Below are 22664 nucleotides of genomic sequence, written 5' to 3'. Positions count from 1 at the left end.
CGGACCGTCTAAGCTCGTGGGCTCGTTTCCCTGTCCAAGTCCAGCCGATTGCGGGTCTAAACGGGCCGGGCCAGCCTGTTAAGCACGAAAAAACCGGGCCATAATAGGCTAAACGGTCCGGTAAGTACAGTTTAGTTCAAAAATCAGATTTAATAGGTTTAGAGGTAAACGGATCGTGTCAGGCTAGCCTACCGTACTTAGTTTCTATTTAAATCCAGTCTGCTTATTCGTGTCGGTCCAGCCTAGTCCCCTATAAAAACGGGCCGTACCTACGTATGAGGCTAAAAAACATGCTTCAGGATGGACTTTTGTATACATCTATACTTGTGTCCAGCGGTTCGCGGATCTGCATGTGCATCGCACGTGCCACGACGTTTGTTTGCACAATGAAAAAAGTGAACGCGTATAGCAGCTCGCGGATGCGCATACGGATCATCTCCCGGCTCCCGCGGAGTAGAGAGAACGCGCAAAAAAATACGTGACCGAGCCGACAGCATCCACGTCGTCGCGCAAAATGCAAATGCAATTTTTTTTTGCATGCTGTTGCACTATAGGCCTATTTATTCAGTTTTTTTTTTCTAATGAGCTTTTCTAAGAATCCGAATATAAAGAGAATCTGACTAAATAGATAATTTTTTGTCAAAGGGGTTTGATTTCTAAATGCGCAAAGTGAGCTTTTCTAAATGCGGAGTAGAGAGAATTCGGAATAAATAATATTCTAGATTTTTTGTTGAACAAGATAAGTGGTCAAAATTTTCAAAAAAAAAATCAACGACGTCATATGTACTATGGCCCTGTTTGGTTTTTTTAGTCATTAGACTAAATTTTAATGACTAAAGTTTAGTCCCTAAAGTACCCTGTTTGGTTTCAATGACTAAACCGGACTAAAGAACATTAATTGCTATGAATAATGACTGTTTTACCCCTATTAATTAATGAATGTTTGCTATAAGAAGAAAGTAGAGAGGACAAATAAGGTAAAAATACTACTTTAGCCACTTTTAATTACCCCTTGGTGACTAAAGAACTAAAATTTAGTCACTCCACTTTAGTCACCATGTTTAATTGTTTAGGGACTAATAGTGACTAAATTTTAGTCACCTCAAACCAAACAGGGCCTATGTAGGATTGATTTCTCGTGCTACTATTAGTGCTAGGCGGTACGCGCCCTTTTACTAACTCTCAAAGGGGTTGACTAGTCTCTAAGACGTCGCACTACTTACATTACAAAATTTAAGGGAGTGTTTAGTAGTGAAGTTTTGTTTACAGTTTTAAAAAATATTGTAGTATTTTTGAATACTATAGTATTATATACAAAATGGTATTTGATAAGCTAGCTAAGAGCAACTTGAACAAATGACCAAAACTAATCCCAAAGGTATTTTAAGGGCGAAAACTCATCTCACGACGCCATTCTCCCCTGACGCGCTTTTTTCTTGTTTGTTGCTGGACACTGGATGAAGGCGTTTGCACAAAACCAAGAACAGCAGTGCGTACGTACTGGCCCAGTACAACATCTATTGGCCCATGTCCCTTTTAAATCTTTCTAGGGACAAGTTTTTAGTCTGCTGTGAGATAACATATTTTTAGGATTAGTTTAGCAACTCTATTTTTGTAAATAATTATCATTTTCTCAAAAGAAAATGAAATAATTTTATATGAGAAAATAAAAAACTTTTAGAAAAATAGGGTTGTCAAACTAGCTCTAAATGGATTTTATTTTCCAACTATGCTGATAAAGATTTTAGGAACAAATTTTGTGCTCTTTTGGAGCTGCTCTAAAATCTTTGTTTTTAAAACTGAAGTATTGCAAATACTGTATCTGTTTTAAAGTTTTCTAAAATCAAAGCAGCCGGCGTACAAACAAAATTGTTTGTTTTTGGGAGAGAGATTATCATGCATGCCGTTATTTACATAGGAGTGGTGTGGAATATGAACAGACGATTAAAAAAAAAGAGGTACTCTAGAAAGAAAGAAGCTCAAGAGCTACGAACGAACTGTATATACATTTCCTCTACTGGCAACACTTTATTCAAGATAGTGTGTATACAGCGAGAAGCTGGACGTATCAAGAATCGTATGAATCTGTTAATCCTGTCTCCGTCAGAAGAAATTCACCTGCCGGATAGGTGCTAACGAACGGTTCTCCAACAGGTTCGACTGCAAGAACGGAGAGCCAGAAAATGCGCCTTGGCTGCAGACACACGGACGCGGTGCTTGTTATACTGTATTGCACAATACAGGATTCTTCCTCTATATACTTTGAGGGGGATTCGCAAAGGCAGAAGAAATTCACCTGTCAACCATGTACGCCTGCTGCCAGGATGGTATGGCCGGAACATCACCAACGGGACGATCAGATGGCACCAGAGGCCAAAAACCTGACATGGCGTCAATAATATGTCAATAATTGTTAGCCCCCTTTTCAGGGTTAGCAAATGTGATACCATGCTTGACATTTTGCTGTGGTGGGGAAGAGCGACGAAACAATCCAAAAAAAAAAAGACACAGCAAATTAACGCAAGGGACATACCGGACTTCACAGGGGTATTCTCAAATCCCGGGTACAGGAGAATTTCCTGCACGTCAGGATAGCAAAAATATCATGACGGCACCCATTGCATAAAAATGATATCTTGCACACCCTAATAATTTCTCACCTCTTCTGTACGTCGTGGAACATGCTTACCAAGGTCTGCAATACGAAAAATAGCAATGTGAAACAGCATGCCACGGCCGGCAAGATGAAAAGTGACGAGTATTTCTTGAACCTCACAAGATAAAATTCACGCACCTGTTCCAGAAAAACTTGGCTTCAGACTGAGAGTTAAATCAAGGACACAATCATCAGGTTCTGTGCTGAAATCCCACAGGTTCAGTTCCAATCTTGGTTCAGCTTCTGTTAAAGTCATACAAAAGGATTCAGTTAAATTATTATTGTCTTAAAGTTAAGATATGTCATGACCATAGCTTTGATAAAAAAAAAGTGACTCACTAGGTCCGTTTGTTTTTGTATGGTAAGCATCATGTACAGGTCTTGGTACCCAATTGCACACCTAGAAAGCTCACGGGAGTCAGGCCACTCGAATGCAACAAAATTTATCAAAAATGACAACCTCAATAAGTAACAGTACATTGAAGAAAGGATGTTGTAATGCTTGCTCAGCAGTTGGCCTCCTTCGAGGATCCCAGGAACAAAGTTGCTAACAAAAAGAAGCAGAATGGTACCATGTTAATATTGAGAACTGTCATTGCGCAAATCATGTAAAGCAACAAAGCTAGATGTAGCATAAAAAGTGTGAAATTAGTACTTAGAATAGATATCATGTCCCAACAGCATAGAAGCAGTCTATTGGTGTACCTGGATCAAATCGATTGCTTCAGATGAAGCATTAGGAATAAGCTCCCATAAGTTTCTTGGAGGATTCTGCCAGAAAAGAAAAATAAATCAAGCCAAAGGCCTGGAAACATTTAATCAGATGACTCCAAAGTCCAGATGGAACTCAAATTCACCTGAAAAAACTTAAAGCTGCATGAACGAGGCAGGTTCATTCCCTCTGGCCAAATAGTGCAATCAGGGGTCCCAAGCACAGTGCATATTTTGTAAAGCTGGTCAGTTTCACTGTTAAGAAACAAAAGAAGCAATGTAAAATCACAATATCAATGGTAAAAATACTGTCTAAATGTTTCAGTGCGCACTTCATTAACTTAAGCTCTAATACTTCAACGCATCAATCATACAAGGTTGCTTGCATACATTAATGAAGTAAGGCATGAGCCAAAGAACAAACAACAATGAAAACATAATTCCAGACACAGTTGCATATGTGAGGCCTTTAACGTTTAAAATAGTAGGCAAATGATAGCAGTTAGCAGACACCAGACAGTGTAGAGTGAAGTTCCAGGCTACTGACGAACTAAGCATGCGTATTAGGAAGTTCAGTTCAGCAGAACTGGAGTTGATTATTGAAAATAAAACATTATTACATATAGCGCACAAACTGAAGTTCACATCAGCATAACTAAACAGGTAGCATACATGTGCTAAGGCCCTGTTAGAACTTAGAACTAATACATGATACCTAATATAGATACTCCTGAAGAAATATTATAGTGATCGTCCATAATATCAGCACTATAATATTACCTTTCACCAGGAAAAAGTGGGGACAGTGTAAAAAGCTCAGCCAAAATAGCACCAACCGCCCACATGTCTGAAAAAGAGCACAGCTATTAATGGTGATATCACAAGCTAAAAGCCACAAAGAGAAAAGTTATGCATTTTAAGAGAAAAGAACACTTCATTGTTTGCCCCTTGTTGAGGTGGAAGTGTGGAACTATGCGGTGTACTGATGTTTGGATATAATCATGCAAATGTGAAAAGCTATAAATCATGACAAACTAATGGCTTGCAGAGTACGACTAATCTTTTCCTAGCAATCTTTTGCAGCATAAAAGAAATCATTTCCGTGCATTATGTGTAGTCGTATTAGAAATACAGTAGACTATACATAACAAATAACTAAAAGGGTAATATCAAACCAAAAGGCAGGACAAGGGCACCATGAAATTACCAATAGCAGGTGTATAAACTGAAGATTGCAGTAGAACCTCTGGAGCCCGATACCTAAAGAATATAGATGATCTTGAGGATTTAGTTGCATAAATATATCATTATATAAAACAAATTGTAAATTTCATGCACAAACTTACCATCTGGTGGAAACATAATCAGTGTAAGGAGGATTGGAAGATATTTCTCTTGCCAACCCAAAGTCAGCAATTTTAATAATACCATTTGTCACCAACAAATTCTCTGCACAAATAGAAGGAAAAAAACTAATTATTTTGACAGAAAGAAAGATAAGATAATTCCAATGTAATATCAACAAGACACATTACCAGGTTTTAAATCACGGTGAAAATACCCATTATTATGCATATATGCAAGACCTTGCAGTATCTGGACCATAAAGTTCCTTATATCCCTTTCAGGGAAAGCAACTTGCCTTTCCCTTATGACATCATATAAATTGCACTCCTGAAAGAAAAATCAGCTGACATTTCAGCAAGGAACAAACTACATAAATACCGGTTAGATGCAAGTAAGAAAGCAACTTAGGAAAATTCGATGCCTCATCTGAAAGAAGTATACACCTGTCACTAAGTGAGCATAATACATCACAAATATAAGGGAATAGGTTAACTCATTTAATGAAGAAACATAGGTGAACTAATTGGCTAATATAATACAACATACACCAAAAAATTAGTACATTTAATGTCGTTCTCGTGTTAACCATCACAAATCATCATCTCACCAATGTGTGCCTTAGGGAATAGCATGGTGAATTAGCCTTTTTTTCTCTTCCTTTAATTTATACAAAAATATAGTAAAAAACATGCTAGATGTAGCAAGGACTAAACCATGTGTTCAAAGATGAAGAACAGCTCATGGTTTTCCATCGTCACTTCCTTCAGCTTCACAATGTTAGGGTGAAATAGTTTCTGAAGGGCCTGCAGAAAAATAGTTCTTTCTTTGTTAAGAAAATCAAGCTGCAGGATAGTATCTATTGAGGCCCTGTTTGGTTTCTTTAGTCACTAGACTAAAATTTAGTGACTAAAGTTTAGTCCCTAAAGTATCCAGTTTGGTTCCAATGACTAAACCAGACTAAAAAGCATTAATTGCTATGAATAATGATTGTTTTACCCCTATTAATTAATGAATGTTTGCTATAAGAAGAAAGTGAAAAGGGCAAATAAGGTAAAAATACTACTTTAGCCCCTTTTAGTTACCCTCTTGGTGACTAAAGAACTAAAGTTTAGTCCCTCCACTTTAGTCACCATGTTTACTTATTTAGGGACTAAAAGTGACTAAACTTTAGTCACCCAAAACCAAACGGGGTCTGAATATGTATGTGATCCTCTTTGACAAAAGAGAATACCTTCACTTCTCGCAGACTAATACATTCTTCCCAATGACAAAATTTTCTCTTCATTTTTTTAACAGCAACCTGGATGGAGCAAAGAGAACAAGTTAGTTGGTGTAAATGCTGTAAGTGCCAGCTAATTTTCATAATAACGTCTCTTCAGTGAAATAGCCAAATGAGTACAATATGCTATTGCTGAAATTGAGCCTGTAACATCATGCATAGACGATTGGGTACACACATTCTTGGAAGAACAAAATGTTTCAATTGGTGAGTTCTTGCACTTACAATTTCATTAGTTTCTACATTAGAAGCCATAAAAACATTCCCACAGGTTCCATCACCTATCTTCCGTATCAATTTGTACCTGTAAGAAATAGGAAGTAAAGGTCAAATTAACCTTCCAGACCATCTAAAGTAAAAAGTGAAAAGAGCACTTACTACTTACCTTTCCATGATTCTTAATCTAACCAAAGAGTGTTTGCCAAAAATCACTGAGAACAAATAGAACCCCGCAGCAAAGATCCCTCGCCACCTTCAAAACTCAGCGCATCCACCTCAAAACTAGGTCCACCTATACATGGTTGCATCAGAAGAAGGAAGTTCCACTGGAGGGTTTCGCAACATGAATGATTAAGCATCATTATGTGCACAACCGTCATGCTTTATTGCAGCTTGAGCAAGCTTCAGCGGAAGATCTTCATCACTGGTATGCGTTGGCTGAAACCGTTGGCGGCCAGAAAAAAGGGCAGATAGGTTTCAGACCAAAGCATTTTTAGCCTAAAGTGCATGGAAAAATCTGCAATGTAAGAGTAAAAGAAATATTTGCTTCAATACTTGGTACAGAACATAATATTACCCTCCTCCACACAGAAACTAAGTAAACAAGCCATTGAGATACAGGAACTAAGCAAGCAAACCCTGAGGAATATATGCATCGGTTTTTCATTTCGTGCACCGAAAAACAGTTGTACCGTGCAAAACAAAGCCTAAAACAGGCTATAAAGGACCTCTGGAGACAGGCACTTTCCACATTCGATTCGGTTGCGAGTGCAGTCGACAGACACGGCAATCAAATTGGTATACTTTGGCCTTATTAACCGTATACCCTGCGTGAGTTCAATTGCCTGCTGAAAAGAAGATTTAAACAGGTCCAGTTGAGATCCAAATCGATGAAGAGGGAGCGAAAGGATAGAAGCAATCAAATTTACCCAACATGCATCGTCGCTATGCCTACACGCGGCAAAGTAGCAAGCACGTGAGTCGTGAACAATGCAAAAGGTGATCGAACGGTAACAGCTATCAAACAAAGCAAGAAGTGGGGGGAAAAGAAGTGGTACAAGAGTACAAACGAAACTAACGCGTCACATAACGGCCTGCCTGCCGGCCGGCCGTGTGGCTCCAAGGCGCGGGGTGATCTTCTTCTTCGTCCCTACCTAGAAGATTCGAATCCGCGAACAGAGCGACGCCGCGAATCGCGAACGAACAAGAACACCACGCGCGTCACACGACGTGACGCAATTGGTTGAGAATTGAGATAAGATGTGTAGACACCACGCCCCGGGGGGAGGGTCGTCGTGGAATGCGGGGTCCCGATTCGATTGCTTGAGGCAGGGGCTACCTAACGGGGAAAGGCGGCGCGGTTGGACCCGCGAGGGGGAAAATGTAGGGCAATCGAACCGCAAATTGGCACTCTGACCTGCACCGAGCAGAGCAAATTCGCGGCGGGCGAGCACGGCGGGCACGCCCGTTCCGGGACGGAATTGCCAGGGTTAACCCGATGTCCTCGCGGCGAGGAAACGAAAAACGGCAGGGCAGAGCAGGACGAGGAGCAATCCATCGACGCGAACCGAGGCAGGGCAGGGCAGGGCATGCTTACCGGTGAAAGAGGAGTCCGATCCCGGCCCTGAGGGGTCTCCTCTGCCCGTCGACGAGGTGGAGCGGGGGAGCCAGTCGGCGAGGTGGGGGATCGCGGGGCGATATTTGGGACGGAACGACGCCGCGAGAAATTGGGGAAGAAGACGAGACGAGACGAAGACGAAAAAATATAGATGGATGGCGAGACTTGGGGTGGGGACGGGCGCGGTACGAGATTACCGCTCTGCCCTCGTGGGCTCAGTACTGTCACGACCGGGAGACGGGAGAGTTGTGGCTGGGGCCTGGGGGAGGGCCGAGTGGATAGGCACGGCGAGGGTAGGGTCGTCATTTCCGGACGTAACGGCGTCGGACTCCCGCGCTGCCGCTAGGTGTACAACTACCGTGGTGCTGGGCTGGTGTACGCCTAGCTCTTCGCGTTCGGTTTTCGGGCGGGGCCGCATTGATTGCCAAGGGGAAACAGTTTACTGTAGCAGGTTTGAAAACTTGACGCGGTACACCCGCCGCCTGCCGTTGGATTGGATCATTCGCGCCGCTGCTGGTTTCTGTGCGTCGACCGCGTGTTCCTTTCGCGACCTTTGAAGATTATTATTATTATTATTATTATTATTATTATTATTATTATTATTATTATTATTATTATTATTATTATTATTATTATTATTATTATTATTATTATCATCTTTTCTAATCTAAGGCACAGTTTATATAGTAAAATCTCCTATGTATTTAAAAACAAATTTGTGTTATGACTTAGCACAGATGGAACATCACGTATGTCTATCCCGTGCAAGACACGATCTGTGTTGTGATTATAATCGGAAATATAGCAAATCATCTTCTTCCTTCGTGTGCAAGACACGGAGAGATGGCAGCGATTATAATAATAATCTAATAAACAATGGACGGCCTCCACGCTGATTCCGTGCAAGTCAGGATCAAGAAGAAATATATGCTGCGGCATATTCTATTTCTATCCTGGAAGGGAGAACCGGAGAAGGCCGTCGAAACAATTTTTTTAAAGAACCGTAGCGAATGCTAATTGATCATGATTCAAATATTTCTTTACAATTTATTTGAACTCTTAGTTAATTTTAGTTTAAAAATAAATAAAATTAGAGAATGATTTTAATCCGATCCGATCATTAAAGTTTACATCATGCATATCCAAGAGAGGCTCTAAACAAGTTCTCATTTTAAATATAAAACTCAAAATCATAAAACATTCTTACAAGAGCGACCGTATTTTATAAAAATTCATCAAACGATTATAAGTCTTGGTCTCTCGAGTCCTAAATACAATACCCAATATACTAGGGTTCTATCCTCGTTTCATCTTAATATCTAATTATTTATTTCCTAATAACAATGATTTATTTCTTAAATAATATTACTTAAGGTCTAACGGTTGGAGTAACAAAAATGAAGTCCTAAACACTCTAAGGGCTAGTTTGGAAACTCAAATCCCCTTCAGGATTGGACGAGATTGAAAAGTAAATTAGTTCATTTCCACCTCAATCTCCTCCAATCTCGAAAAGGATTTGAGGTTCCCAAAGTAGCCCTAAGGGCTGTTTGGCACGGTAGAGCTAGGCATACACCAGCACCAGTGCACCAGTACACGACTTCTGGTAAAAAGTGAAGCCAGGCGGTCATTTTCTAATTGTAGTTTATATTTTTGAATTACTTTTAGCATATATGCTATGCAGGTTTTATGTTTCCATGAGTTTTGGTTGTCTCATAAATGATGTTTATTTGGAAATTTTGTTCCATACGGTATGGGCACTTGGTGCGATGAGTACGCTATGATAGCATGTGAGATTTTTGCTGACGAAGTACTCATCGGAAGTCGTCCAGGCACTCCTTTGAACAAAATTGGTTATCAAAATGTGATTCAAATTTTTAAAGAAAGGACAGTAGTTGTGTACACACGAAAACAATTTAAGAGCAAATGGTACATATTGAAAATTGATAATGGAATTTGAAAGTAATTAACAAAATAGATTAATTTAGGATGGGATAGTGGTAAAAAATAGTATGCCTGAAGAATGGTGGAAAATATGGTAAAGGAAAATGAGGATCACTAAGCTACTATGTTCGAAGACCTGGGTGATGATTATTGGAGTGCATCCAAATGTTGATCAATCACCCATAGATGTTGATGTGGAATTTGAACCCGTTAATGAGTAGTGAACTTGAGGAGGTCACCCCTAGTAGCGGTAAAGGAAAGAGGGTTGGAGTCTCTACCACTAACAAAGGTAAACGAGCGAGAGTGGTAAACCAAATTGGGTTCATCAAATACTTGAGATGGTAGGGAGAACCATAGAGACTTGTGAGTCCATTGCTAGGAGGGTGGAAACATCTGGATGCTCGATCCAACATGTTATGACATTGGTGAAGGAATGTGGTGCCACTGTTGGAACAAAGGAGCATTTCATTGCCTCTATATTGTTTACTAAAAGAGCGGAAAGAGAGATGTTCATGACTATGGATACTCCGGAAGATAGATTTTTGTGGTTGGAGAGCAAGCATGAATGGATGACAAGAAATGATATGACTAGGAAAAAATTTAGTTATCGGTTTAAATAAGACGGTGCTCCTTATATTTCTATCCAGACATTGTAATAATGAATGCATTTTTTCATACTCATGGTGCTATGTTGATAATAGTATTGTTCTTACTTTGTATCTCTCAAATGTAGTGAGGATATATCTAGTGGTGTTCTTGATGCTGATATTGACATGCATGACAGCTTGATGGGTATGGATGATGATCATACTACCTCTGGTTTATGGTGTTACTGATAGTGACTCTAATGATGACACTATTATTGGCAAATTTTACCATTGGTAAGATGTGCACAAAATAGTCTACTTTGTGTAGCTATCATTGCATCCAACTAGTATTTCAAGTATCATGGTAAAAATGAAGTTAGGACATCCCCACAAAGTGGATATGGCTGTTTGATGGAATTTTTAAAACACTTGGATCAAGTCATAACGTGTTTCTGAAAGTCGCCTAGAGGGGGGGTGAATAGGGCGAAACTGAAATTTACAAATATAAACACAACTACAAGCCGGGTTAGCGTTAGAAATATAAACGAGTCCGCGAGAGAGGGCGCAAAACAAATCGCGAGCAAATAATGAAGTGTGACACACGGATTTGTTTTACCGAGGTTCGGTTCTCTCAAACCTACTCCCCGTTGAGGAGGCCACAAAGGCCGGGTCTCTTTCAACCCTTCCCTCTCTCAAACGGTCCCTCGGACCGAGTGAGCTTCTCTTCTCAAATCAAAGCCGGGAACAAAACTTCCCCGCAAGGGCCACCACACAATTGGTGCCTCTTGCCTTGATTACAATGGAGTTTTGATCACAAGAACAAGTGAGAAAAAAAAGAAGCAATCCAAGCGCAAGAGCTCAAAAGAACACGGCAAATCACTCTCACTAGTCGCTAGGGCTTTGTGTGGAATTGGAGAGGATTTGATCTCTTTGGTGTGTCTAGAATTGAATGCTAGAGCTCTTGTAGTAGTTGGGAAGTGGAAAACTTGGATGCAATGAATGGTGGGGTGGTTGGGGTATTTATAGCCCCAACCACCAAAAGTGGCCGTTGGGAGGCTGTCTGCTCGATGGCGCACCGGACAGTCCGGTGCACACCGGACAGTCCGGTGCCCCCTGCCACGTCATCACTGCCGTTGGATTCTGACCGTTGGAGCTTCTGACTTGTGGGCCCGCCTGGGTGTCCGGTGCACACCGGACAGGTACTGTTTGCTGTCCGGTGTGCCAGCATGGGCGCGCCTGCCATCTGCGCGCGCAGAGCGCGCATTAAATGCGCGGCAGAGAGCCGTTGGCGCGGAGATAGCCGTTGCTCCGGAGTCGCACCGGACAGTCCGGTGCACACCGGACAGTCCGGTGAATTATAGTGGACGAGCCGTTGGCTTTTCCCGAAGCTGGCGAGTTCCTGAGGCCGACCTCCCTTGACGCACCGGACACTGTCCGGTGTACACCGGACAGTCCGGTGAATTATAGCGCGAGTGCCTCCGGAAATTCCCGAAGGTAGCGAGTTTGAGTCTGAGTCCCCCTGGTGCACCGGACATGTCCGGTGGCACACCGGACAGTCCGGTGCGCCAGACCAGGGGTGCCCCTTTTGCTCCTTTGTTGAATCCAGAACTTGGTCTTTTTATTGGCTGAGTGTGAACCTTTTACACCTGTATAATCTATACACTTGGGCAAACTAGTTAGTCCAAAAGATTTGTGTTGGGCAATTCAACCACCAAAATTATATAGGAACTAGGTGTAAGCCTAATTCCCTTTCAATCTCCCCCTTTTTGGTGATTGATGCCAACACAAACCAAAGCAAATATAGAAGTGCATAATTGAACTAGTTTGCATAATGTAAGTGTAAAGGTTGCTTGGAATTGAGCCAATATTAAATACTTACAAGATATGCATGGATTGTTTCTTTCATTTTTTAACATTTTGGACCACTTTCGCACCACATGTTTTGTTTTTGCAAATTCTTTTGTAAATCCATTTCAAAGATCTTTTGCAAATAGTCAAAGGTAAATGAATAAAAACTCCCCTAAAGGAGATCCACCTCTTAGTGTTCAAGAGGGTTTTGATATATCATTTTGAAATACTACTTTCTCCCCCTTCTTGAACATAATAGGATACCATTTGATAAATACTCTTGGAAAGCACTAAGTTTTTGAAATTGGTGGTGGTGCGGTCCTTTTGCTTTGGGCTCATTTCTCCCCCTTTTTGGCATGAATCGCCAAAAACGGAACCATTAGAGCCCTGTGAAATAATTTCTTCCCCTTTGGTCATAAACAAATGAGTTAAGATTATACCAAAGATGAAGTCCTTTTGCTTGCTCCCCCTAAAATGGAGAGTGGCTTGGAGCGACGGCGAAGGATGAGTTACGGAGTGGAAGCCTTTGTCTTCGCCGAAGACTCCAATTCCCTTTCAATACACCTATGACTTGGTTTGAAATAGACTTGAAAAACACATTAGTCACAGCATATGAAAGAGACATGATCAAAGGTACATTTATGAGCTATGTGTGCAAGCTAGCAAAAGAAATTTCTAGAATCAAGAATATTGAGCTCATGCCTAAGTCTGGTAAAAGATTGTTCATCAAGTGGCTTGGTAAAGATATTGGCTAATTGATCTTTAGTATTAATGTAAGAAATCTCGATATCTCCCTTTTGTTGGTGATCCCTAAGAAAATGATACCGAATGGCTATGTGCTTAGTGCGGCTATGCTCGACAGGATTGTCGGCCATTTTGATTGCACTCTCATTATCACATAGCAAAGAAACTTTGGTTAACTTGTAACCGTAGTCCCGCAGGGTTTGCCTCATCCAAAGTAGTTGCGCGCAACAATGACCTGCGGCAATGTACTCGGCTTCGGCGGTAGAAAGAGCGACCGAATTTTGTTTCTTTGAAGCCCATGACACCAAGGATCTTCCCAAGAACTGGCAAGTCCCCGATGTGCTCTTCCTGTTAATCTTACACCCCGCCCAATCGGCATCCGAATAACCAATTAAATCAAATGTGGATCCCCGAGGGTACCAAAGCCCAAACTTAGGTGTATAAGCCAAATATCGCAAGATTCGTTTTACGGCTGTAAGGTGGGATTCCTTAGGGTCGGATTGGAATCTTGCACACATGCAAACGGAAAGCATAATGTCCGGTCGAGATGCACATAAATAAAGCAATGAACCAATCATCGACCGGTATACCTTTTGATCCACGGACTTACCTCCCGTGTCGAGGTCGAGATGCCCATTGGTTCCCATGGGTGTCTTGATGGGCTTGGCATCCTTCATTCCAAACTTGGTTAGAATGTCTTGAGTGTACTTTGTTTGGCTAATGAAGGTGCCCTCTTGGAGTTGCTTGACTTGGAATCCTAGAAAATACTTCAACTCCCCCATCATAGACATCTCGAATTTCTTTGTCATGATCCTACTAAATTCTTCACATGTAGATTCGTTAGTAGACCCAAATATAATATCATCAACATAAATTTGGCATACGAACAAATCATTGTCAAGAGTTTTAGTGAACAAAGTAGGATCGGCCTTGCCGACTTTGAAGCCATTAGCAATAAGGAAATCTCTTAGGCATTCATACCATGCTCTTGGGGCTTGCTTGAGCCCATAAAGCGCCTTAGAGAGCCTATAGACATGGTTAGGGTACTCACTGTCTTCAAAGCCGGGAGGTTGCTCAACATAGACCTCTTCCTTGATTGGTCCGTTGAGGAAGGCACTTTTCACGTCCATTTGATAAAGCTTAAAGCCATGGTAAGTAGCATAGGCCAATAATATGCGAATTGACTCAAGCCTAACTACGGGTGCATAGGTTTCACCGAAATCCAAACCTTCGACTTGGGAATATCCCTTGGCCACAAGTCGTGCTTTGTTCCTTGTCACCACACCATGCTCATCTTGCTTGTTGCGGAAGACCCATTTGGTTCCTACAACATTTTGGTTAGGACGTGGAACTAAATGCCATACCTCATTTCTAGTGAAGTTGTTGAGCTCCTCTTGCATCGCCACCACCCAATCCGAATCTTGTAGTGCTTCCTCTACCCTGTGTGGCTCAATAGAGGAAACAAACGAATAATGTTCACAAAAATGTGCAATACGAGATCTAGTAGTTACCCCCTTATAAATGTCTCCAAGGATGGTGTCGACGGGGTGATCTCGTTGGATTGCTTGGTGGACTCTTGGGTGTGGCGGCCTTGGTTCTTCATCCTCCTTGTCTTCATCATTTGCATCTCCTCCTTGATCATTGCCGTCATTTTGAGGTGGCTCATCTTCTTGATCCTCTTGTTCAATATCTTGAGCCTCATCCTCAATTTGAGTTGGTGGAGATGCTTGCATGGAGGAGGATGGTTGATCTTGTGCATGTGGAGGCTCTTCGGATTCCTTAGGACACACATCCCCAATGGACATGTTCCTTAGCGCTATGCATGGAGCCTGTTCTTCACCTATCTCATCAAGATCAACTTGCTCTACTTGAGAGCCGTTAGTCTCATCAAACACAACGTCACAAGAAACTTCAACAAGTCCTGAGGACTTGTTAAAGACTCTATATGCCCTTGTGTTTGAGTCATATCCTAGTAAAAAGCCTTCTACAGTTTTAGGAGCAAATTTGGATTTTCTACCTCTTTTAATAAGAATAAAGCATTTGCTACCAAAAACTCTAAAGTATGAAATGTTGGGCTTTTTACCGGTTAGGAGTTCATAGGATGTCTTCCTGAGGATTCGGTGAAGGTATAACCGGTTGATGGCGTAGCAGGCGGTGTTGACCGCTTCGGCCCAAAACCGGTCCGGAGTCTTGTACTCATCAAGCATGGTCCTTGCCATGTCCAAAAGAGTTCGATTCTTCCTCTCCACTACACCATTTTGTTGAGGTGTGTAGGGAGAAGAGAACTCATGCTTGATGCCCTCCTCCTCAAGGAAGCCTTCAATTTGAGAGTTCTTGAACTCCGTCCCGTTGTCGCTTCTTATTTTCTTGATCCTTAAGCCAAACTCATTTTGAGCCCGTCTCAAGAATCCTTTTAAGGTTTCTTGGGTTTGAGATTTTTCCTGTAAAAAGAACACCCAAGTGAAGCGAGAATAATCATCCACTATTACAAGACAATACTTACTCCCGCCGATGCTTATGTAAGCAATCGGGCCGAATAGATCCATGTGGAGTAGCTCAAGCGGCCTGTCGGTCGTCATGATGTTCTTGTGTGGATGATGGATGCCAACTTGCTTCCCGGCTTGGCATGCGCTACAAATCCTGTCTTTCTCAAAATGAACATTGGTTAATCCTAAAATGTGTTCCCCCTTTAGAAGCTTATGAAGATTCTTCATTCCAACATGGGCTAGTCGGCGGTGCCAGAGCCAACCCAAGTTAGTCTTAGCAATTAAGCATGTGTCGAGCTCAGCCCTATCAAAATCTACTAAGTATAGCTGACCCTCTAACACACCCTTAAATGCTATTGAATCATCACTTCTTCTAAAGACAGTGACACCTACATCAGTAAAAAGACAGTTGTAGCCCATTTGACATAATTGGGAAACAGAAAGCAAGTTGTAATCTAAAGAATCTACAAGAAAAACATTGGAAATAGAATGGTCAGGAGATATAGCAATTTTACCCAATCCTTTGACCAAACCTTGATTTCCATCCCCGAATGTGATAGCTCGTTGGGGATCTTGGTTTTTCTCATATGAGGAGAACATCCTTTTCTCCCCGGTCATGTGGTTTGTGCACCCGCTGTCGAGTATCCAACTTGAGCCCCCGGATGCATAAACCTACAAAACAATTTTAGTTCTTGACTTTAGGTACCCAAACGGTTTTGGGTCCTTTGGCATTAGACACAAGAACTTTGGGTACCCAAACACAAGTCTTTGATCCCTTGTGTTTGCCCCCAACAAATTTGGCAACTACCTTGCCGGATTTGCTAGTAAGCACATAAGATGCATCAAAAGTTTTAAATGAAATGGCATGATCATTTGATGCATTAGGAATTTTCTTCTTAGGCAACTTAGCACGAGTTGGTTGCTTAGAGCTAGATGTCTCACCCTTATACATAAAAGCATAATTAGGGCCAGAGTGAGACTTCCTAGAATGAATCTTCCTAATTTTGCTCTCAGGATAGCCGGCAGGGTATAAAATGTAACCCTCGTTATCCTGAGGCATGGGAGCCTTGCCCTTAACAAAATTTGACAATCTTTTAGGCGGGGCACTAATTTTGACATTGTCTCCCCTTTGGTAGCCAATGCCATCCTTAATGCCAGGGTGTCTCCCATTATAAAGCATGCTACGAGCAAATTTAAATTTCTCATTTTCTAAGTTGTGCTCGGCAATTTTAGCATCTAGTTTAGCTATATGATCATTTTGTTGCTTAATTAAGATCATGTGATCATGAATAGCATCAACATCAATATCTCTACATCTAGTACAAATAGTGACATGCTCAATGGTAGATGTAGACGGTTTGCAAGAATTAAGTTCTACAATCTTAGCACGAAGTATATCATTCTTATCCCTAAGATCGACAATTGTAACTTTGCAAACATCAAAATCTTTAGCCTTAGCAATCAAATTTTCATTCTCTAATCTAAGGCTAGCAAGAGAAATGTTTAATTCTTCAATCCTAGCAAGCAAATCATCATTATTATCTCTAGGATTGGGAATTGAAACATTACAAACATGAGAGTCAACCTTAGCATTTAAACTAGCATTTTCATTTCTAAGGTTGTCAATCATCTCACGGCAAGTGCTTAGCTCACTAGACAATTTTTCACATTTTTCAACTTGTAAAGCGTAAGCATTTTTAACCTTAACATGTTTTTTATTTTCCTTGATTAGGAAGTCCTCTTGGGAATCCAAGAGATCATCCTTCTCATGGATGGCACTAATTAGTTCATTTAATTTCTCCTTTTGTTCCATGTTAAGATTGGCAAAAAGAGTACGCAAATTATCTTCCTCACCACTAGCATTATCATCACTGGAAGACTCATATTTAGTGGAGGAGTTGGATTTAACCTTCTTCTTTTTGCCGTCCTTTGCCATGAGGCACTTGTGGCCGACGTTGGGGAAGAGGAGTCCCTTGGTGACGGCGATGTTGGCGGCGTCCTCGTCGTCGGAGGAGTCGCTTGAGCTTTCGTCGGAGTCCCACTCCCGACAAACATGGGCATCACCGCCCTTCTTCTTGTAGTACCTCTTCTTCTCCTTTCGCCTCCCCTTCTTGTCGTCACCTCGGTCACTGTCACTAGATATAGGACATTTAGCAATAAAATGACCGGGCTTACCACACTTGTAGCAAACCTTCTTGGAGCGGGATTTGTAATCCTTCCCCCTCCTTTGCTTGAGGATTTGGCGGAAGCTCTTGATGACGAGCGCCATTTCCTCGTTGTCGAGCTTGGAGGCGTCTATTGGTTGTCGACTTGGTGTAGACTCCTCCTTCCTTTCCTCCGTTGCCTTGAATGCAACGGGTTGAGCTTCGGATGTGGTGGCATCATCAAGCTCGTTGATCTTTCTCGAGCCTTCGATCATGCACTCAAAACTCACAAAATTCCCGATAACTTCCTCGGGGGTCATTTTAGTATATCTAGGATTACCACGGATTAATTGAACTTGAGTAGGGTTAAGGAAAATAAGAGATCTTAGAATAACCTTAACCATCTTGTGGTCATCCCACTTTACGCTCCCGAGGTTGCGCACTTGATTCACCAAGGTCTTGAGCCGGTTGTACATGTGTTGTGGCTCCTCCCCTTTGCGAAGCCGGAACCGACCGAGCTCCCCCTCGATCGTTTCCCGCTTGGTGATCTTGGTGAGCTCGTCTCCCTCGTGCGCGGTTTTGAGCACATCCCAAATCTCCTTGGCGCTCTTCAACTCTTGTACTTTGTTATACTCCTCTCTACTTAGAGAGGCGAGGAGTATTGTTGTTGCTTGAGAGTTGAAGTGCTCGATTTGGGCCACCTCATCCTCATCATAGTCCTCATCCCCTACTGACGGTACCTGTGCACCAAACTCAACAACATCCCATATACTTTTGTGGAGCGAGGTTAGATGAAATCGCATTAAATCGCTCCACCTAGCATAATCTTCACCATCAAAAGTTGGTGGTTTGCCTAATGGGACGGAAAGTAAAGGTGTATGTTTGGAAATGCGAGCGTAGTGTAGGGGGATCTTACTATACTTCTTGCGCTCTTGGCGCTTAGAAGTGACGGAGGGCGCATCGGAGTCGGAGGTCGATGTTGATGAAGTGTCGGTCTCGTAGTAGACCACTTTCCTCATCCTTTTGTGCTTGTCGCCTTTCCGATGCGGCTTGTGGGAAGAAGATTTTTCCTTTTTCTCTTTGTGGTGAGAAGAGGAAGACTTTTTCTCCTTCCGTTTGGAGGAGTTCTTCTTCTTCTCCTTCCTCTTGGTGCGGGACTCTTCCGATGAAGTGCTCCCGTGGCTTGTAGTGGGCTTTTCGCCGGTCTCCATCTCCTTCTTGGCGTGATCTCCCGACATCACTTCGAGCGGTTAGGCTCTAATGAAGCACCGGGCTCTGATACCAATTGAAAGTCGCCTAGAGGGGGGTGAATAGGGCGAAACTGAAATTTACAAATATAAACACAACTACAAGCCGGGTTAGCGTTAGAAATATAAACGAGTCCGCGAGAGAGGGCGCAAAACAAATCGCGAGCAAATAATGAAGTGTGACACACGGATTTGTTTTACCGAGGTTCGGTTCTCTCAAACCTACTCCCCGTTGAGGAGGCCACAAAGGCCGGGTCTCTTTCAACCCTTCCCTCTCTCAAACGGTCCCTCGGACCGAGTGAGCTTCTCTTCTCAAATCAAAGCCGGGAACAAAACTTCCCCGCAAGGGCCACCACACAATTGGTGCCTCTTGCCTTGATTACAATGGAGTTTTGATCACAAGAACAAGTGAGAAAAAAAAGAAGCAATCCAAGCGCAAGAGCTCAAAAGAACACGACAAATCACTCTCACTAGTCGCTAGGGCTTTGTGTGGAATTGGAGAGGATTTGATCTCTTTGGTGTGTCTAGAATTGAATGCTAGAGCTCTTGTAGTAGTTGGGAAGTGGAAAACTTGGATGCAATGAATGGTGGGGTGGTTGGGGTATTTATAGCCCCAACCACCAAAAGTGGCCGTTGGGAGGCTGTCTGCTCGATGGCGCACCGGACAGTCCGGTGCACACCGGACAGTCCGGTGCCCCCTGCCACGTCATCACTGCCGTTGGATTCTGACCGTTGGAGCTTCTGACTTGTGGGCCCGCCTGGGTGTCCGGTGCACACCGGACAGGTACTGTTTGCTGTCCGGTGTGCCAGCATGGGCGCGCCTGCCATCTGCGCGCGCAGAGCGCGCATTAAATGCGCGGCAGAGAGCCGTTGGCGCAGAGATAGCCGTTGCTCCGGAGTCGCACCGGACAGTCCGGTGCACACCGGACAGTCCGGTGCACACCGGACAGTCCGGTGAATTATAGTGGACGAGCCGTTGGCTTTTCCCGAAGCTGGCGAGTTCCTGAGGCCGACCTCCCTTGGCGCACCGGACACTGTCCGGTGTACACCGGACAGTCCGGTGAATTATAGCGCGAGTGCCTCCGGAAATTCCCGAAGGTAGCGAGTTTGAGTCTGAGTCCCCCTGGTGCACCGGACATGTCCGGTGGCACACCGGACAGTCCGGTGCGCCAGACCAGGGGTGCCCCTTTTGCTCCTTTGTTGAATCCAGAACTTGGTCTTTTTATTGGCTGAGTGTGAACCTTTTACACCTGTATAATCTATACACTTGGGCAAACTAGTTAGTCCAAAAGATTTGTGTTGGGCAATTCAACCACCAAAATTATATAGGAACTAGGTGTAAGCCTAATTTCCTTTCAGTTTCTAATAGACAATTCATTATTCCATAGTTGGCATGATTTACTAGAGACTTCATATGGGTTTAAACCATATATACATATGAGTTCCATGGAGTCACTTGGATCAAGTGCAACTAATCCGTGGAGATCCAAGATATAAACAGATGTCTCCTAAGGAGGTAATTGGCAAGTTTGTGAGCTTTGAACTTATGATCAAAGACTCCAAACACATTGTCAACTTGAAGCAAGGCGCCACCTCCACACCCAAGGTGAAACCCGTTGTATTCAAAGAAACAGAAGAGAAGAGGAAAGAGTCTACACCAAGTAGACTCCCAATCAACGCCTTCAAGCTCGACAATGAGGAGATGGCTCTTAACATCAAGAGCTTTCGGTAAATCCTGAAGCAAAGAAAAGGGGAAGGACTATAAACCCCGTTCCAATAGGGTTTGCTACAGGTGTGGTAAGTCCGGTCATTTTATTGCAAAATGTCCATATACAAGTGACAATGACAGGGACGACGACAAGAAAGGGAAGAAGAAGATGGAAAAGAAAAAATATTACAAGAAGGGTGGCAAGGCACATATGGGGCGGGAATGGGACTCCGACAAGAGTTCCACTGACTCCTCCTTCGACGAGGACGTCGTCAACATCACCATCAACAAGGGCCTTCTCTTCCCTAACGTCAGCCACAAATGTCTCATGGCTAAGGACAACAAAAAAAGAAGGTACATTCTAGAGATACCCCTAAATATACTACTTCCGATTATGAGGGTAGCTCTAGTGATAATGAAGATGACTTAACTTCTGTTTTTGCGAACCTTACCAAAGGTCAAAAGAAAAATATAAATGAATTAATAGAAACCATTAACGAGAAGGATGATCTCTTGGAATGCCAAGATGACTTGCACGTTAAGAAAAATAAGAAGTTTGTTAAACTAAAAAATGCTTATGTGAAAGGGAATTAGGCTTACACCTAGTCCCTAATTAATTTTGGTGGTTGAATTGCCCAACACAAATATTTGGACTAACTAGTTTACTCTAGTGCATAAGTTATACAGGTGCTAAAGGTTCACACTTAGCCAATAAAAAGACAAAGTATTGGGTTCAAAGGGACAACCGAAGGCACCTCTGGTCTAGCGCACCGGACTGTCCGGTGTGCCACCGGACATGTCCGGTGCACCAGAGGACTCCGACTTCAAACTTGTCACCTTCGGGAAATTCCAGAGGCGACTCCGCTATAATTCACCGGACTATCCGGTGTACACCGGACATGTCCGGTGCTCCAAGGAAGAGCGGCCTCCGGAACTCGCCAGCCTCGGGAATTCACTTCGACCACTCCGCTATAATTCACCGGACTGTCCGGTGTACACCGGACTGTCCGGTGTAACAACGGGGCAACGGCTACTACGGCGCCAACGGCTACCTGCAGGCGCAATTAATGCGCGCCAGCGCGCGCAGGGGTCAGACACGCCCATGCTGGCACACCGGACAATCTACAGTACATGTCTGGTGCGCCACCGGACATCCAGGCGGGCCCAGAAGACAGAACTCCAACGGTCGAACCCAACGGCTTTTGGTGACGTGGCTGTCGCACCGGACATGTCCGGTGTGCACCGGACTGTCCGGTGCGCCATCGAACAGACAGCCTCACCAAACGGCTAGTTTGGTGGTTGGGGCTATAAATACCCCCAACCACCCCACATTCAAGTTATCCAAGTTTTCCACTTCTCAACTACTTACAAGAGCTCTAGCATTCAATTCTAGACACACCAAAGAGATCAAATCCTCTCCAAATTCCACACAACACCCTAGTGATTAGTGAGAGAGATTTGCTTGTGTTCTTTCGAGCTCTTGCGCTTGGATTGCTTTCTTCTTTTTCTTTGGCATTCTTTCTAGTGATCAAACACTCACTTGTAATTGAGGCAAGAGACACCAATCGTGTGGTGGTCCTTGCGGGAAGTTTGATTCCCAAGTGATTTGAGAAAGAGAAGCTCACTCGGTCCGAGGGACCGTTTGAGAGAGGGAAGGGTTGAAAGAGACCCGACCTTTGTGGCCTCCTCAACGGGGAGTAGGTTTGAAAGAACCGAACCTCGGTAAAACAGATCCGCGTGTCTCACTTCATTATTCGCTTGCGATTTGTTTTGCACCCTCTCTCGCGAACTCTATTATATTTCTAACGCTAACCCGGCTTGTAGTTGTGTTTATTTTTGAGAATTTCAGTTTCGCCCTATTCACCCCCCTCTAGGCGACTTTCATTATGCTCTAGAGATAGAAAAGTGTGAAAATTTATCTAAAGGGCTTGATATTTGTAATAATTCAATTTCCTGCCTTAGAACTGATAATGCTAGCTTAGATGCTAAGATAGAAGAATTGAATACTTGCAATGTTTCTACATCTACTGTTGAGCATGTCGCCATTTGCACTAGATGTAGAGATGTTAATATTGATGCTATGGATGATCACCTTACTATGATTAAAGAACAAAATGATCACATAGCTA

General features: G+C 42.9%; 1 protein-coding gene across 8 annotated transcripts; it reads right to left on the bottom strand.

Annotated features, from left to right (window-relative positions):
• Positions 1-1821: 1821 nt before the first annotated feature.
• Positions 1822-8084, bottom strand: LOC100272250 (putative protein kinase superfamily protein). 8 transcript variants are annotated; one of them, XM_035964449.1, is made up of 20 exons: positions 7810-7980; positions 6905-7060; positions 6587-6729; positions 6379-6504; positions 6219-6297; positions 5946-6014; positions 5428-5517; positions 4903-5041; positions 4714-4816; positions 4575-4627; positions 4148-4214; positions 3514-3622; positions 3362-3427; positions 3135-3203; positions 2996-3056; positions 2795-2899; positions 2661-2695; positions 2534-2579; positions 2297-2381; positions 1822-2194 (listed from the first exon to the last, which is right to left on the bottom strand). In XM_035964449.1, the coding sequence occupies exons 4-20, from the start codon at positions 6384-6386 to the stop codon at positions 2104-2106; spliced, it is 1275 nt and encodes a 424-aa protein (XP_035820342.1). In that variant the 5' UTR covers positions 6387-6504; positions 6587-6729; positions 6905-7060; positions 7810-7980; the 3' UTR covers positions 1822-2103. The 8 variants fall into 8 exon arrangements, with proteins under 8 accessions (XP_035820342.1, XP_035820343.1, XP_020402897.1 ...); XM_035964450.1 differs by lacking the exon at positions 7810-7980 and adding an exon at positions 7292-7449 and having other exon boundaries at positions 6587-6650; XM_020547308.3 differs by having other exon boundaries at positions 6379-6650.
• Positions 8085-22664: the final 14580 nt, after the last annotated feature.

The sequence above is a fragment of the Zea mays genome, chromosome 1, assembly GCF_902167145.1.
Source record: "Zea mays cultivar B73 chromosome 1, Zm-B73-REFERENCE-NAM-5.0, whole genome shotgun sequence".
NCBI classification, from domain to species: Eukaryota; Viridiplantae; Streptophyta; class Magnoliopsida; order Poales; family Poaceae; genus Zea; species Zea mays.
This window is presented reverse-complemented; position numbering and strand designations above follow the sequence as displayed.